Below are 17,214 nucleotides of genomic sequence, written 5' to 3'. Positions count from 1 at the left end.
TTCCATTTTGCAGAGGGGAACCTGAGACACAGAGGGGTTAAATAGTTTGTCCAATCGTTCACGACAGAGCTTGAATTTTAATCCTGGCAATCCGAACCACTATTTTAAAATGGGATATTAACGAAGTACAATACATAAAGTGAGAAGTCTCATAGAGAAGGGATAGAGAGACCAAGGGATTAACTGGGGGGGACGGGGAGGGGAAAAAGTCTGCATTTCAAATAAAATTTACCAATGGGCTAATTATAGTTGTGTTTTATTAACGTACGGAGCACTCTGTATATGTTAGCTCATTTAATCCCGCTAACAATTCTGTGAGGTAGATACTAGGCCATTTTTCAGACAAGGGCACTTGATATTTGATAAACGACACATACCTTGCACAGAGTTCCACCTCAATAGCAGGCTCTGGAGCAAGAAAAGGAAGACTGAAGAAGACCTGGCAACTGAACGGAACAGGGCAAGGTAAGCAGGCTGAAAAGTGAGAAAGGCAGGAAAAGCTTCCCGTTTAAGCCTAGGATGGCTCCAGCTTTCAAATCTCCCCGGCCAGCCCGCCAAGGAGTCACAAAGCCCGCCCCTCAGCTACAGGGCGACGCCCCCTTCCGCGGCGGTTCTCGGAGCTCCCAATACTTCCCGCCCACTCTCTGACCCCGCCCACCGCTCCCAGCATCATTTCCTGTGCGCTGGGTGCTAATTGGTCCAGCAGTCGGAAGTGAGGGCGGGCGGTGGGGCCGTTGCCGCAGTGACAGTGCTGGGGGAGTCTGAAGATGGCGGCGTCGCGTCGCTCTCAGCATCATCACCACCATCATCAACAGCAGCTCCAGCCCGCCCCAGGGGCTTCGGCGCCGCCGCCGCCACCTCCCCCCCCACTCAGCCCCGGCCTGGCCCCGGGGACCACGCCAGCCTCCCCTACGGTGGGTGGCCTGGCCCCCTTCGCCTCCCCGCGGCACGGCCTAGCGCTGCCGGAGGGGGATGGCAGTCGGGATCCGCCCGACAGGCCCCGATCCCCGGACCCGGTTGACAGTACCAGCTGTTGCAGTACCACGAGCACAGTCTGTACCGTCACCGCCGCTCCCGTGGTCCCGGCTCTTCCTGCCTCATCTGCCGTCGGGGTCGCTCCCAGCCCAGCCGGCGGTGGCAGTAACAATTCACCGTCGTCCTCTTCTTCCCCGACTTCTTCCTCATCTTCTTCTCCATCCTCCCCCGGATCGAGCTTGTCGGAGAGCCCCGAGGCGGCCGGAGTTAGCACCACAGCAACATTGGGACCTGGGGCAGCAGGACCTGGGCCAGGGGTCCCAGCAGTGAGCGGGGCCCTCCGGGAACTGTTGGAGGCCTGTCGCAATGGGGACGTGTCCCGGGTAAAGAGGCTGGTGGACGCGGCAAACGTGAATGCTAAGGACATGGCCGGCCGGAAGTCTTCTCCCCTGCACTTCGCTGCAGGTCAGAGACTTTGAATTGTTTATTAAGGGTTTTGGTGTTGGGGACGGGGGTCCGGGTCGGGAAAGAAAACAAGTTATTATGATGGAACAATGGGGGCGTGGTTATGGTTCTTCAACACTTCTCGGGAAGACTTGAGGTTCCTTTCTTTAGGTGGTGCCTGGGTAACGGGGGGCGTGGTAGGGGAACGTGTGAATCCATTCTTTTTAGTGTTTGCACAGTGATCCTTGTACTCATCCCCAAACTCCTTTACTGTTACTCAGGATATGGGTATACTTAAACTTTTTCAGTTACGAGTGTGCAGGAATAAAGTTAGATCTGAACAGTCTTAGAGTAGTTTTGTCGTTTGTTTGCTAGTTTATTTCGTTTTTGCGAGAGTAGGTCCCAGGAGGACAGTGTAGACCAAAAGAAGTTTAATGTAACTCGACAAGTGTAGAAGTAGCTATCGTAGTCTTCTTAGTGGGCCAATGAGAGACATAAATGAAGTTAGTGAAACTTTCCCCCCTTTTGCAAGGAGTTTACAGTCCAGTTGGGTAGATCGAAAGGTGCCTGTATGAAACAACTGGAGAAGACTATTTGGATGCATTATGTGATGGCGGAAGAAATATAGGCTTTGAAGTTATGGACACTGCTGTTTGTTAGTTTTTTTTTTGTTTGTTTGTTTTGTTTGTTAGTTTTGTAACAGACAATTTACCTTATCTCAATTGCCTCCATTTTCTCTTGGGCAAAAGTGATATACTGAGGTTGTGTGAGGATTTAATGAGAAGCATCTGGCGCGTAAGTTCTCCCCCCAGAATGCTAATTCCTAAACACTGGAGCACTACACACTTTTGTCTTTTTTTTTTTGGAGCAAGTAGTTGACTATTTTCTTTTAGAAACACATAACATATTTTTATAAAATACAGAGAAATATAAAACAAAAAGGACCATAATCTCACTGCCTAGATACCTACTATTGATATTTTAAAAAATAAAGGTAGGGCTTTCCCTGGTGGCGCAGTGGTTAAGAATCTGCCTGCCAATGCAGGGGACACGGGTTTGAGCCCTGGTCTGGGAAGATTCCACATGCTGTGGAGCAACTAAGCCCATGCGACTGCCCTCTAGAGCCTGCGGGCCACAACTACTGAGCCCGCACGCCTAGAGCCCGTGCTCCTCAACAAGAGAAGCCACCGCAGTGAGAAGCCCACACGCCACAACAAAGAGTAGCGCCCTCTCTCTGCAAATAGAGAAAGCCCGCGCACAGCAACAAAGACCCAACTCAGCCAATAAATAAATAATTTTATAAATTAAAAAAAATAAAGGTAATGTTATATACATTAGAAACGCTACATTAAAAATGTATATGTTGTATGTACATTGTAAAATTAATGTAGTATAGAAATATATACAATGAAAAAGCACCACGTACACACACACAAACATCAGAGGTAATACCCTGAAGATTACTTCTGCTAAGTTTCTCCTTCAGTTTTTTCTGTTAATGGTAAAGCATATGTTAAACTTACTAAATACATTATTTATTTTTACCACAACTTGGAAAATATTTTTATCTTCATTTTATAGATGACACAAGTGGAGCACATACTGCTTAAATAAGCCCACGTTCACTAGAAGTAGTGGAACCTGGATTTAAACTTTGATTTTAGAATTTGTGAAATCAAGTTTAAACAATTATAACATACCAAGTTTAAGGTCACTTTTCTTTTTTGTGAGTAATTTTGATGGAGTTTCTACTTTGGCAGTGTTTGGGGGGAAGAAGTAATTGGGGGCATATACTCCAGGAATAGTGTTCACACATTTTATTTTTTGCAGCCCATACTTAGCAGTATATTGTCACCCACACACAAACTGAGTCAAAATTTCAGGAAACAATTCTATCCCTTGCTACATGTGTTGCACTCTGATATTTTATATCCTATTCCATTTCCTTTCTTACAAATGCTGTTTGTGATCCCATTAATGAGTCATGATCAACAATATGAGAAACACTTACAGGAAATCATTATTAGATGGCTGGGTCCATTCTTGAAATGTAGCCACTACTGTTAGGAATGTAGTGAACTGAGTCATAAACAGGCTTCCATTTAAGTAGATGCATGCTCACGGTGTTGCTTATTTTAGATGAAAAATCATTTCTTTTTCTTTAGGCCAAATGATGGATCTATAATGAATGAAACGAGACCTTTTGCTTTTGCAGACTTTATTCCATATTTGACTATTTTAACACATTGTTTCACAGATCTTGTCATTTCTCACAATATTGCATTACAAGTCATCACTAACAGGTGATAGCTAGTTATATTAATTTGGGTAATAATGTACTTATTTAGGATTAGTCACACATAAAATAGTGCTTATCTCCCAAATCACATATTCTGTTTGCCACAATAGTTACTTTATATTCTGTTTTAGTTTTATGTGTACCCAGATAAGCTAGAAGACAAACAGTAAAACAGCCCTGTAATTATGTTGTAGTTATGAGAACCTAATCTTGAACTGGCTTTTTTAGAGAAAAAAAATAATTTTTTTTACTTCAGTGTGGAAAAAAGAACAAAAACAGTAAAACTCTCCATGGTCTAAATGCACAACACCCTGTAGTCAATTTACCATGCTTTCATGTTTGTGTTCCTAGCATTAAAGCATTAAAGCTTTGTTAAATCTAGTCTTCTCCATCATGTGTAGCCTGGATAATTAAAAGTAATTCTCAGTTGACTATTAGTTGGTTAGAATGCTAGTCACTGAATGTCATGGAAGAGCTGTTTTAAAGATAGGAAATTGGTACAGCCCCTTGGATGGAAAGGTTTAAAAATTGTAGTTCTTTTGTTGCACGAATCTTTTATTATTTATCATAGGTTGGTGTTAAACACGGACACAATTTTCAAGTGGCAGGTATTCCTTACCCTTATGGAGCTTCAGTCTAGCGGGGGGAAATTAAATAACAACAACAACAAAACCCCACAAAGTGTATAACCTAGAGAGACAGGAAAAGTACACTATACTCTCTTTTGGAGCAGGCAGTAAGGACTCTTGTCCTGATTTTAGATCATTTAAAGAAGAAGTCTTTCTAAAGAGATTGTTTAAAACAGGGATTTAAAGGATGAGTCCAAGCTAGCCAAGCAAAGATGGGAAGGAAGAATGTTAATTAATGCCTTTATTTCCATTTAAATATAAGTGTAGTTCTATAGAGTGAAATGAAACCATTTTTAAGACCCTCTGAAGTGGTATGAACTCATACTCATATTTAAATCCTTATGCTTTTTTTTTAACCATAATTCTTTCCAGCAGCAGAATTAAGAATCCTTTCTATCTCACTGTGGATTGTGATAATTATTAGTTTAAAACGTGGCTTAGAGACAGTATTAATAATGGAATCACCCTATCCACAACTAGAAACATAGTCTTCAGTTTCCGCTGTTGATACAGGTTCTTAAAGTACTATTTCTAATACTTTCTTAAGATAGCCATATCAAAATGATCCAGTCTTTTATTGTTGATGAGTTTATATAAGACTTTTTCTTCTACAATTAAGATTCTTGACCCTGGTTTTCTATTGTTCAAAGGATAGTAGTGAAAGCTTTAGAAATAGCATTAATTTAGAACGATATATCTCCTGAGTTCAGTTCCTAGTAGTGACATATTTTTGTTATACGCGGGCCTCTCACTGTTGTGGCCTCTCCCTTTGTGGAGCACAGGCTCCGGACGCGCAGGCTCAGCGGCCATGGCTCACGGGCCCAGCCGCTCCGCGGCATGTGGGATCTTCCCGGACCGGGGCACGAACCCGTGTCCCTTGCATTGGCAGGCGGACTCCCAACCAATCCCCCTGATGACGTCTCTTTTTAAAGAAAAGTTCAGATGACGTCTTTATTTAAAAAAAAAAAAAAAAAGGTTTAACGAAGCATTGAATTCTGAAATTTCACGGTATTTACTTTAAATTGAAGAAATTTTGAAATAGGCTTCCTGGTTAACTTTAATGGTTAACATTAATTAACATATGACTTGAATTAGGACATGTAATATGAGGTACTTCAGTATCAAAACCAGCAAAATATGTAGGGCAGTTTTATGCTTTCTTTTGATTTGAGTGGTTTCTATATCAACACACATTTAACTATGTAGAGGTTGCCTGACTCACTTCTTTTTCTCCTGATTTTTTTCAGCATGTCCATGCTTGTTCCTCCCCCCACTTCACTGTACAAATGTAGTTTCTAGTAAAAAACAAAAAAAAACACTATGTCCTCTAAACTGTTGCCCATCAGTGGGTAAAAAAATGAGTCAATGCTTCAGTCCTGGAGTGGGAATCTTTCTGTACTTTCTATTGTCTTGCAAGGTCCTTGATTATACTATTTTATTTTTAATATCTTTATTGGAGTATAATTGCTTTACAATGGTGTGTTAGTTTCTGCTTTATAACAAAGTGAATCAGCTGTACGTATGCATATATCCCCATATCCCCTCCCTCTTGTGTTCTCCCTCCCACTCTCCCTATCCCACCCTCCCTATCCCACCCCTCTAGGTGGTCACAAAGCACCGAGCTCATCTCCCTGTGCTATGCAGCTGCTTCCCTCTAACTATCTATTTTACATTTGGTAGTGTATATAGGTCAATGCTACTCTCTCACTTTGCCCCAGCTTACCCATCCCCCTCCCTGTGTCCTCAAGCCCATTCTCTACGTCTGCGTCTTTATTCCTGTCCTGGCCCTAGGTTCATCAGAACCATTTTTTTTTTTTTTTTAGATTCCATATATATGTGTTAGCATGTGATACTTGTTTTTCTCTTTCTGACTTACTTCACTCTGTATGACAGATGCTAGGTCCATCCACCTCACTACAAATAAATCAATTTCGTTTCTTTTTATGGCTGAGTAATATTCCATTGTATATATGTGCCACATCTTCTTTATCCATTCATCTGTCGATGGACACTTAGGTTGCTTGTGTCCATGGCTGGCTATTGTAAATAGAGCTGCAGTGAACATTGTGGTACATGACTCTTTTTGAATTGTGGTTTTCTCAGGGTATATGCCCAGTAGTAGGATTGCTGGGTTGTATGGTAGTTCTATTTTTAGTTTTGTAAGGAACCTCCATACTGTTCTGCATAGTGGCTGTATCAATTTACATTCCCACCAACAGTGCAAGAGGGTTCCCTTTTTTCCACACCCTCTCCAGCATTTATTGCTTGTAGATTTTTTTTTTTTTTTTGCGGTATGCGGGCCTCTCACTGTTGTGGCCTCTCCCATTGCGGAGCACAGGCTCTGGACGCGCAGGCTCAGCGGCCATGGCTCACGGGCCTAGCTGCTCTGCAGCATGTGGGATCTTCCCGGACCGGGGCACGAACCCGTGTCCGCTGCATCGGCAGGTGGACTCTCAACCATTGCGCCACCAGGGAAGCCCCGCTTGTAGATTTTTTGATGATACCCATTCTGACCAGTGTGAGGTGATACCTCATTGTAGTTTTGATTTGCATTTCTCTAACGATTAGTGATGTTGAGCATTCTTTCATGTGTTTGTTGGCAATCTGTATATCTTCTTTGGAGAAATGTCTATTTAGGTCTTCCCCTTTTACCTTTCATTTCTCATAAGGCAGGAGTTAGGAAAGTTTTTCTATATATGGCCAGACAGTAAATATTTTAGGCTTCATGCCCTCTGTGGTCTCTCTTTAAACTGTGTCAACTGGTCAGCTCTGCTTTTGTGCCATGAAAGTATCCATAGACAATACATAAATGAATGGGTATTGTTATATTCCAATAAAACTTTATTTATAAAAATAGGTAGTGGCCATATTTGGCACAAGTGTTGTAGTTCGCTGATCCCTGTCATAAGACATTGTCTGTGGTATTTTTTTTTTCATTTTTGTTTTCCTTCTTGTTTAGTCTTTACTTCTGGAATAACCTTTTCTTTTATTTTGAATTATTTTCTGAGTTCTGTCATCTTATTTCTAATACACATATGCTAGTTTTTCATATCTTACATCATTTTCACATTGTCTTTTAGCTAATATTGAAATAGTAGAGCATAATTTTGTCTTTTTTGGGCATTTTCTTCTAGTATATTGTCTATAGGGATGCTTTTTCTGCTCAGATTCTTCTTATAAGAACTTTACATGGAATTTGACCTCATTTTTTTTCTACCGCTCATTTTTACAGAAATTAATTGCTAAGTAATTTCAAGGATAAAAATAGAGGTCTGAGATGTTGAGGGTAACTCCCCTTGTCCTTCCTCCTCATGTTGGACATGCAGGTCTGACCTAGAATAGATGAAGTCTCGCAGGAAGGTTTGCAGGATCATCTCTTATAGTAGTAGCATTTAAATTATGAAACATCATTTTATATCTTAGTTTATATAGCCTACATGCCACTTTCTAGAGAGCCTTTACCAGAGGCATTGTGCTAAGGGCATTTTATAGTTAAGATGTCTTCCTCATAGTCTGTTTACATAGAAGTTTTAATAACAAGAAGTTTAGTCACCTGCCTTTTTTTTCCTCCCCTGGGGCATCCCTTTTGTTCCCAAGGAACTGAATAGATCGCAGGCTAGGTGTGCCTTCCTTCCAAACCAGATGTGATTCTTTGGCAGTTAAAAGGCCAGAGAAATATATCTGGAGAATAGAATACATATCTTTAAGGACCAAGTTGTGAGCGTAAATATGTTTTTAAAAAATGGTATCTTAAGCTTAGAGCCCAGGAGAAGAAAAGTGGTCAAGGAATGTAAATCATGCAAAGAAAATGTATTTTATTTTAGTGTTAGGTTTTAGGAAGGAATCAGCATCATCATGAGTCTTGCGATGAAATGCAGTTGAAAACACTAGAGTAGCTTATTCTTTTTTTTTTTGCGGTACGCGGGCCTCTCTCTGTTGTGGCCTCTCCCATTGCGGAGCGCGGACGCGCAGGCTCAGCGGCCATGGCTCACGGGCCCAGCCACTCCGCGGCGTGTGGGATCTTCCCGGACCGGGGCACGAACCCATGTCCCCTGAAGTGGACTTTCAACCACTGCGCCACCAGGGAAGCCCAGTAGCTTATTCTTAAATGTATTTAATAGCCTGCTTTTGCTTTATGGACAAAGAAATGTTTCTGGTAGTTGATTGTAAAATATGTGTGAGATACGATTGAAGACACAAGAGCCTCTTAAATTCTTATTTTTCCTGTATGTCAGGGTACTTGAAGTTACTTTGGTCTATGTTTATTCTTCTGACAGGAACACTCAGAAATGTGGGATGTAGCTCTGATCTTGGGGGGCCTAATACCTGTATCATCAATGTGGATTCATAATAAGAACTGAGTAGTGTTGGTGTTCTGGGGATTTATACTAAAGCCTAGGTGCTCAAGATAACTTTGAGGTTCATTTTCTAAAAATCATTTGATTTTGAGTGATTGAGGAAAGTTATGAGTGTTTTGTTTTTGTGTGCCTACTGGGTTTTCCTTTTAAGGCTTCATCAGATATTCAGGATTGCTTTTCCCTGCAGTGAATTGCTGGGTTCTTTGTCAACTTGTTTTGCCTGTTGGTTCAGGAATCTGTGTGTAAAATTAAAGTAGTGTGAGCGTAAACCTTTTTTTTTGAGACTTTTTTGGGAATGTAACAGCTCCCTATTCAGTTAAGATTTGTCATTTTTGTTTTAATTGTAGAAAAAGGGGAAATAAAGTGATGTAAATTTTCCTCCCCCTTTTGCCTTTTCAGTAGAACACTAAACTAATGGTTGGTGGCAGATGTTTGTTGGTTTGTTTGTGTGGACTTGCAACTTTTTTCATTGTGGTAGATTTAAAAAAACATGAAGCAGACAATATTTATTAACTACAAACTGAGAAAAATAATTGTTTTAAATTTACTGATTGACCAGATCTTTGAAGCCAAGGTCCCTGTATCATCAGGTATGGTTTAAAAATAACCTAAACCTCCTGATGCCCAGCTGTAATGCTTTGGAAGAACTAGGATATATGTATGTATATTATGAGCCATAAAGATCAGATGCCTTCATTCTGGTATATCGACCAACCATAGAAACCATTTTGATGTTCTCATCCATCTTGTTAATAAATAAGATATACAGTTCTCCATTTCCAAAACTCAGGTTGTTCTCATGTTGACAATGGAAAATGGGTTTTTAAGAAAGAAATGACATGGGATTACAGTTGATAGCTACATTTTAGCTATTTTTTTCTAGTATCTTGAGAAGAGATGCCAAGCTATGCTTTGCAGGAAAATGTTCTCTTTTGGAAAGAAAGAAACAAAAAAACTTTTGGACTAATTAAAAAACTTTTAGCAAGCTATCAAAAACTTGGTTGCCCTTCCCCCCCCAAAAAAGGTCCACACAATTTAACATTAGGAAAGTGTAGCTGTTACCTTGTTAGAATTTTATGAAAGCAGATAAATTTGAGGTAAAAGGAGAAGTTCAGTGTTTAGTTTAGTGAAATGTTCATGGTATGTGCTCTATAAATATTTGAGCAGATGAACTTTGTAAGTTAACACTTCTGATTTCTGATATTCTGTCTTTCTTAAATGTATAAATGGTAATTCTTATATATTAGTCTAGTTCTTTGTCATCAGAGTGCTTTTACTGCTCTGTTGGCATATAAACGAATAAATTTAGTATTGATATTGTTGCTAAATAATAGTAAAAGCTAATAAAAATAACAACAAAAAAGCTTTCAAGTGAATTTTGCACTTTCCCTGTGTTATTTAATCCTTACAGCAATCACACGAGATGGGTTTTAACTCTGTTTTACAGATGAAGAAACCGAGACTCAGGTGTCTTGTCTAAGGTCACATAGCTGTTAAGTGATGGAGCCAGATTTAAAGAGTGTCCTAAAATTGTTTGGGTAATCCTACTCAAATAGAAAGTTGGTAGCAGTAAGAAATCAACTCTTTTGAGTCATTTTATTATTTGACAGTTTGTTATTGCCTTCTCTAATTTGTTTTCTGAAAATATAAGTAATTGTACACATTTTGGAAAGTTCAGTAGAAAGTAGTTCATCATCTCACTACCCCAGTGCAGCTAATAACAGTCATTTTGGCATCTTTTCCCCTAGCTTTTTTCCTAGACATTTAAAATAAAGCAAAACTGCATATAGATGCTCTCTTAAAACATGACTAGGATTTGATCGAGACCATGCTTTTAGTAAGTAGGCTGTTGGAACATTTGTGATTAATAGAATATTGGACTCTGATCTTTTGATCAGTTGCTAATTAAACATAAAAAGTGTGATTGGAAGTAATCTTCGAAGAACCTCGTAGTTTAATGGAAGAAGGATATCTTAGCAATTCCTTTCTTTAAAAAACTACTTAAATTTGTTAAAAAATCTCAAAGATAAGCTGCTGTATGCTTTGATTCATGGAAGCAGTCAAGAAAAAAACCATTTTGAACAGTAAATAAAGCATATGGGAGTCACAACAATTTGAAAGTTTAATGCCCCTGAACTGATAGTTTAAAATGGTTAAGATGGTAAATTTTATGTTAAAGGTATTTTACCACAATTAAAATTTTAAAAATGGGGATGGATGTCTATCATAGTGTGCATTATGGTCTCTCTATTGTCCTTAGAGAGAACTCATTTCTTAATATTACCAACGTGAAATATGGAAAGTAGCATATTTAGCAGTGCTACGTTGAGGATACCCTTTCATCTCTTTTGTTAATTCACATTTTTGAGAGTCACTGTCGTCCTTCTTTGGCAGTATGAAACTAAGTATTCATGAGGTGTTTATGGAAATTCAAAAGAACTTCATGCAGCTTGTTTAATTAACAGTCATTGAGACAATTTCATAGTGTGTTTCCCCCCTTTGGTCTTTTTTCAGGAATCTGGCATGAATCCTAAGGTTTTATAGTGGTTCAATGACAACTCAATAAATGTAAGTGCTGTAAGGAGCAAAATGATGGAATGGCATCAGTTCCTGCCCTTGCAAAAATTTATAGTCAAAATGCAGTAGTTCTCAAACTTTTGATCTCAGGACTCTTTTACACATAAAAATAATTGAAAGAGTTTTTGTTTATATATATTATATTGATGGAGATTTATATTAGGAATTAAAACTGAGAAAATAAAAAATTCTATTCTATGTTAGAGTAAATCACACTTTCAATGAAAAGTAACTGTTTCCTAAAACAAAGATTAATGAGAAGAGAGGCATTACTTTACACTTTGCTAGTCACGTTAATGTCTGACTTAATAGAAGACAGGCAAATTCTCATCTGCTTCTGCATGCCATTTGTTGTGCTTTATTACATATATTGAAGTATATTTAGAAAATCCTGCTTTAAACAGATATGTAGTTGGAAAGGAAGGAATATTTTAATAGCATTTTCAGATAATCATAGATTTTTTTGTTTGATACTACACCCAGACTTGACAAGTAGTAGTTTCTTAAAGGTTAGTTGCAATGTGGAATCTGAAGCCATATCAATAAATTTTTCATACTCTGTTATGTATGAAATGAAATCCATTGGTCTATCTTATATAAATGGATTTTATAGCTATACACATTTAAGTATCGAGAAACTTTTAAGCTCATGGTGGCAGATGCAAGTTTTAAAAAATTCTCATTTTTTGCTTGAAAGCTCACATTTTATCATTGGGAGCAAATACTGTTTGTTGTTTTCCTTGAGGTGACAGGCTCACTTTGTTCATTCTTGAGAAAATGTTTACCAAATACACAGGTCAGACGGAGCTCAAATGGTCTCATAAGTGTTGTTCCTCAAGACAACCATACTTTGGTGTGTAGCAGAAGTGCTTAATGTGTATTTCTTATTTTGCCACAAGAATACTAAAAAAGATACATACTCAGGGGTTGGAATTTAATAAAATTAATATTTACATTTTCATGAAGGACATTCTTAAGTGAAACTGGTGGCTTTTTTTTTTTTTTAAAGCTGTGAGGGCCTGGTGGTGAAAAATTCAATGACTAATATATGTCCATATATGTCAGCTCTACAGAATACAATGTATAGTTTGCTGCCACTGTTTTGGTTCATGCCAAGATGCCAGCAGTTTCACCTACCATTGCTTTTGCACCATCATGAGCACCATGAGTACATTTTCCAAATGTCCAACACATGATGTTATAAGATCTTGCACTATAACTGTCTTGACAGTAAGAAAGCTAAAATCATCTTAATATTATTTTGTAAATGGTTTTGACTTCTCAGACCCCCAGAAAGTGTCTCAGGGATCACCAGGGGACCATGGACCACACTTTGAAAACTGTGGAGCTAATACAAATATATATTAATTTTGTTAACATTCTTTTGAGAATCTGATACTAGGTATGGACATTTTCCCCAGAAAGATATACTTAAATAGCAAATTTTACATGTAATTTTCAGAGGATTATAAACTTCCAGAAGCACTAGAGCTATGGTTCTCAAACTTTGCATCAGAGTCACCAGGAGGGCTTTGTTAAAACAGGTTGCTAGACCACACTCCCAGATTTCTCATTCAGTTGGTCTGGAGTAGTCTAGGAATTTGCATTTTTGTGTTCATTCTCTTTGGTACTTCATGAACCCTTATTAATCTGAAATTTTACATTTTCCTTTAATTATGAGACATCCTGTCATTATTTCTACATATATCTTTCCTCTCTTCCAATCCTCTGTCTTACCTGTTTCTTCTCATTCTCTGCTTCTGTTTATCCCTTTCAGAATTTTTTTGCGAAGTTCTTCTACCAGTTTTTCCTCAGGAATTTCTCCTTTGTTTCTATTATTATTCAGTCAATTTATTGTATTCTTTATTTCTCCTGTTATATTTTTCATGATAATATTTCCAGTTGGTTTTACTTGGTAGATTTTTGTTCTCGTGTTTTCAGTATTCTCCAGTTTTTCTCTAGCAACATTTAATATGCCAATTTTAAATGGTTTTTTTTGGTCTGTTAATTCTGCTTTTATTTGCTCTTTCATGGTACTTGCACTCCTCAGACATCTTATTATTTTCTGCTGTGAGCTTATATTCCCTAGGAACTAACAACTATTTGGGCCAATACTGCATTTGTTTGGGAGGATGAGTTTTGATGGGGGTCCGGTTTAGGACTGGTGAAAAACCTGTGTTCTAGGTTTTGGTTCTCCACGTGGTCTGAGGCAAATAGGGACATGCCTCAGGGTAGAGAGGCTCTGGATGGTGGTTACATCGTAGTTGTTGAGGATTTCACTGAGCAATTACACGAGGTGAGTGCTATCACTGTCGTGTAATTGCCTAATTGGGAGTCCGCCTGTACTTTGCTTCCCACCTCAGCCAAGTTCCAGTATTTTACCTTGATGTTACCCCTTCTCTTTTGGCTAGAGGTGTGCTGTAGATACTGCTTTCATATTCCACAGCACAGGGGACAATGTGATAATGTTGAGGAGTGAAAAGGACACAGATCACTTTCCTCTGGCCTGTCTTCTGTCCAGGATAACTGATCTTCTGCAATTAAGCTCATGTTTCTTCCCACAATGGCACCCAACCATTTTTTTTTTTCTTCCCAAGGAGGAATGATTTCTTACAGTGTTTTTTTGTTTGTTTTGTTTTTTTAAGCTGGAATCTGGGATTTGTCTTGTACCCTTTTGCTTCTGGTGATTTCCCAGTGTTTTTGGAAAAAACACATTTTTAACTGTGTTTGCTAATGAAATACTTCTTTTATCTGAGTATAAGTGTTTTCCTTTCTAAATCAGGTTCTATAAAATGGAAAAATTAATTGGTCAGAGTCCACCTTTGACAAATGAAAAATATATGCAACGTCATTGCTTTATAGAAGTCATTTTGTAGTTTGTTTTCTAAACTGTTATTTTAGAAATAACAGGGAATATACTCTTATAAGTCTTAACCATGACTTCTGATCTAATGAAGTGTAAAATAGTTCTTTATTTAAAGGCTAATAGAGTTAGAAGAGGAAGCAATTATGACTAATGTTAAGTAGAAAATGCATGTTTCTTTGTCATAGAACATTTCTTATAAAGTAAGCAGAAATCTATTATTAGGTACCTACAGTTCTGTGTATATTGGACTGCATAAATTTAACCCAGTGTATAGAAAACCTTTGACATTTTAAAGAATATATCACAAGACTTTCAAGACTTTCCCCAACTCCCAGCTTAGAACATAATACTGGGGCATATAATTCCCTTCATAAAAAGTAGTAAAACTGAAAACTTTAAAAGACTAGAAGATAGGCCTGTACAAAAAAGTTAATAGAATTACCCATCATGTTGAGAGGCGTCTGCTCTGCTAGGTACTCCTAATTTTGAGGCTGCCTCCTGCACATCAGCCAAGATACAGGTGTGATTCAGATTATTTTTCTTCCAGTTTTATTGAGATATAATTGACATATAGCACTATATAGTTTCAGATGTACAGCATAATGATTGATTTACGTACATCATGAAATGAGTACCACAATAAGTTTAGTGAATATCTGTCATCTCATATAGATAAAAAATAAAAGGAAAAGAAACAAATATTTTTTCCTTGGATGAGAATACTTAGGATTTACCCTCTTCATGTATAACATAGAGCAGTGTTAATTCTGTTTGTCCTGTTGTACATTACATCCCTAGTACTTATTTATTAACTAGAACTTGTACCTTTTGACGATTTTCATCCAGCTCCCCCTCCTGCCACCCCCCCACCGTCTCTGATAACCACAAATCTGATCTCTTTTACTATGAGTTTGTTTACTTTTAAAAATATTTATTTATTTAAATTTATTTATTTATTTATGTATTCATTCATTCATTTATTTATTTATTTTTGGCCGCGTTGGGTCTTCGTGCTGCGCATGGGCTTTCTCTAGTTGCCGCGAGAGGGGGCTGCTCTTCATTGCGGTGTGCGGGCTTCTCATTGCGGTGGCTTCTCTTGTTGCGGAGCACAGGCTCTAGGTGTGCGGGCTTCAGTAGTTGTGGAGCACGGGCTTATTAGTTGCTCAGCGGCATGTGGGATCTTCCGGGACCAGGGCTCAAACCTGCGTCCCCTGCATTGGCAGGCGGATTCTTAACCACTGTGCCACCAGGGAAGTCCTTGTTTACTTTTTAAATACAATTGACTCATGACATTATATTAGTTCCTGGTACACAACATAGTGATTCGATATTTCTATATATTACAAAATAATCAGTTATCATTTGTCACTATACAAAGATATTACATTGTTATTGACTGTATTCCCTATGCTGTACGTTTCATCCCTATGATTCATTTATTTTGTACCTGGAAATTTGTATCTCTTAATTTCCCTCATCCCCCAACTCCCTTCTCCTCTGGCAACCACCTGTTTGTTCTCTGTATCTGTGACTCTGTTTCTGTTTTGTTATATTTGTTCATTTGTTTTGTTTTTTACATTACATGTAAGTGAAATCATAACGATATTTGTCTTTCTCTGTCTGACTTATTTCACTTAGCATAATACTTTCTACATCCATCCATGTCACAAATGGCAAGATTTTCTTCTTTTCTTATGGCACAGTAATATTCCTCTGTGTGTGTGTGTGTGTGTGTGTGTGTGTATATGTATGTGTATAATACCTTCTTTATCCATTCATCTGTTGATGGACACTTAGGTTGCTTCCATGTCTTGGCTATTGTGAATATGCTGCAATGAACATAGTGGTGCATATATCTTTCTGATTTAGTGTTTTTGTTTTCTTCAGAAAAATACCCAGAAGTGGAATTGCTGGATCATATGGTAGTTTTTTTGAGGAACCTCCATACTGTTTTCCATATTGGCTACACCAGTTTACATTCCTACCAGCACTACACAACAGTTCCCTTTTCTCCACATCCTCACTAACACTTGTTATTTGTTGTCTTTTTGATGATAGCCATTCCAACAGGTGTGAGCTAATAGCTCATAGTAGTTTTGATTTGCATTTTCCTGATGAATAGGGATGTTGAACAACTTTTAATGTGTTTCTTGGCCATCTGTATGTCTTCTTTGGAAAAATGTCTGTTCAGGTCCTCTGCCCATTTTTAAAATTGGGTTGTTTGTTTTTTTAATGTTGAGTTGTATGAGTTTTTTGTATATTTTAGATATTAACCCCTTATCAGATACATCATTTGCAAATATCTTCTCCCATTCAGTAGATGGCCTTTTCATTTTGTTGATAGTTCCCTTCATTGTGCAAAAATTTGTAGTCTGATGTAGTCTCATTTGTTTACTTTTGCTTCTGTTTCTCTTCCCTGAGGAGACACATCCCTATTGCTAAGACTGATGTCAGAGAGCGTACTGCCTGTGTTTTCTTCTAGCAGCTTTATGGTTTCAGGTCTTACATTTAAGTGTTTAATCAATTTTGAATTTATTTTTGTATATAGTGTGAGAAAGTAGTTCAGTTTGATTCTTTTGCATGTAGCTGTCCAGTTTTCCCAACATCATTTATTAATTTTTAATTCAGTACAATTATAAGTTACTGTGTTTAATGGACCTTTAGAGATGCTCACGGATATCTAGAACTACTGGTATTAAATTGCTGAATGATGACTTTGTTAGCTGGGAAAGAAAAGTTACTTTAGGAACCTTACAGCTATTGTATAAATGTGTCATGGCTGAAATTTGTTTCATTGAAAGTAATTTTATTGTCATTGTTTTTTTTTTTAATGCTTTTATGGGGGTGGAGGTGGTTTGGTATGCTTAAGAAAGTAACCAGGCTATTCTGATATTTTAGGTTCAAGTTTTTCCTAATGTTTTTTGAGAGAACAGTGAACACGTCTCATCTGTCACCAAGTACCTTTTTATCTTTCCCAACTTACTTTCTGTTATTTCTTCTGTCAGGAAAATAGATATTTTATATATATATATATATATATATATATATATATATATATATATATAT

General features: G+C 38.0%; 1 protein-coding gene across 2 annotated transcripts in view; it reads left to right on the top strand.

Moving 5' to 3' along the window:
- The first annotated feature begins 739 nt into the window (after positions 1-739).
- The window catches only part of TNKS (tankyrase), a 177,642-nt gene continuing 161,167 nt past the window's right edge, over positions 740-17,214 (top strand). The window contains exon 1 of one of the 2 annotated variants that reach the window (XM_029226259.1): positions 740-1,440. In XM_029226259.1, the coding sequence (XP_029082092.1) occupies positions 768-1,440 (673 nt within the window). In that variant the 5' untranslated portion in view covers positions 740-767. The remainder of the gene's footprint in view (positions 1,441-17,214) is intronic. The other variant, XM_029226260.1, reaches the window with a different exon arrangement.

The sequence above is a fragment of the Monodon monoceros genome, unplaced genomic scaffold, assembly GCF_005190385.1.
Source record: "Monodon monoceros isolate NGI ecotype Baffin Bay Population unplaced genomic scaffold, NGI_Narwhal_1 Super_Scaffold_17, whole genome shotgun sequence".
NCBI classification, from domain to species: domain Eukaryota; kingdom Metazoa; phylum Chordata; class Mammalia; order Artiodactyla; family Monodontidae; genus Monodon; species Monodon monoceros.
The sequence above is the reverse complement of the archived record's forward strand: the minus strand, read 5'-3'. Positions and strand labels throughout refer to the sequence as shown.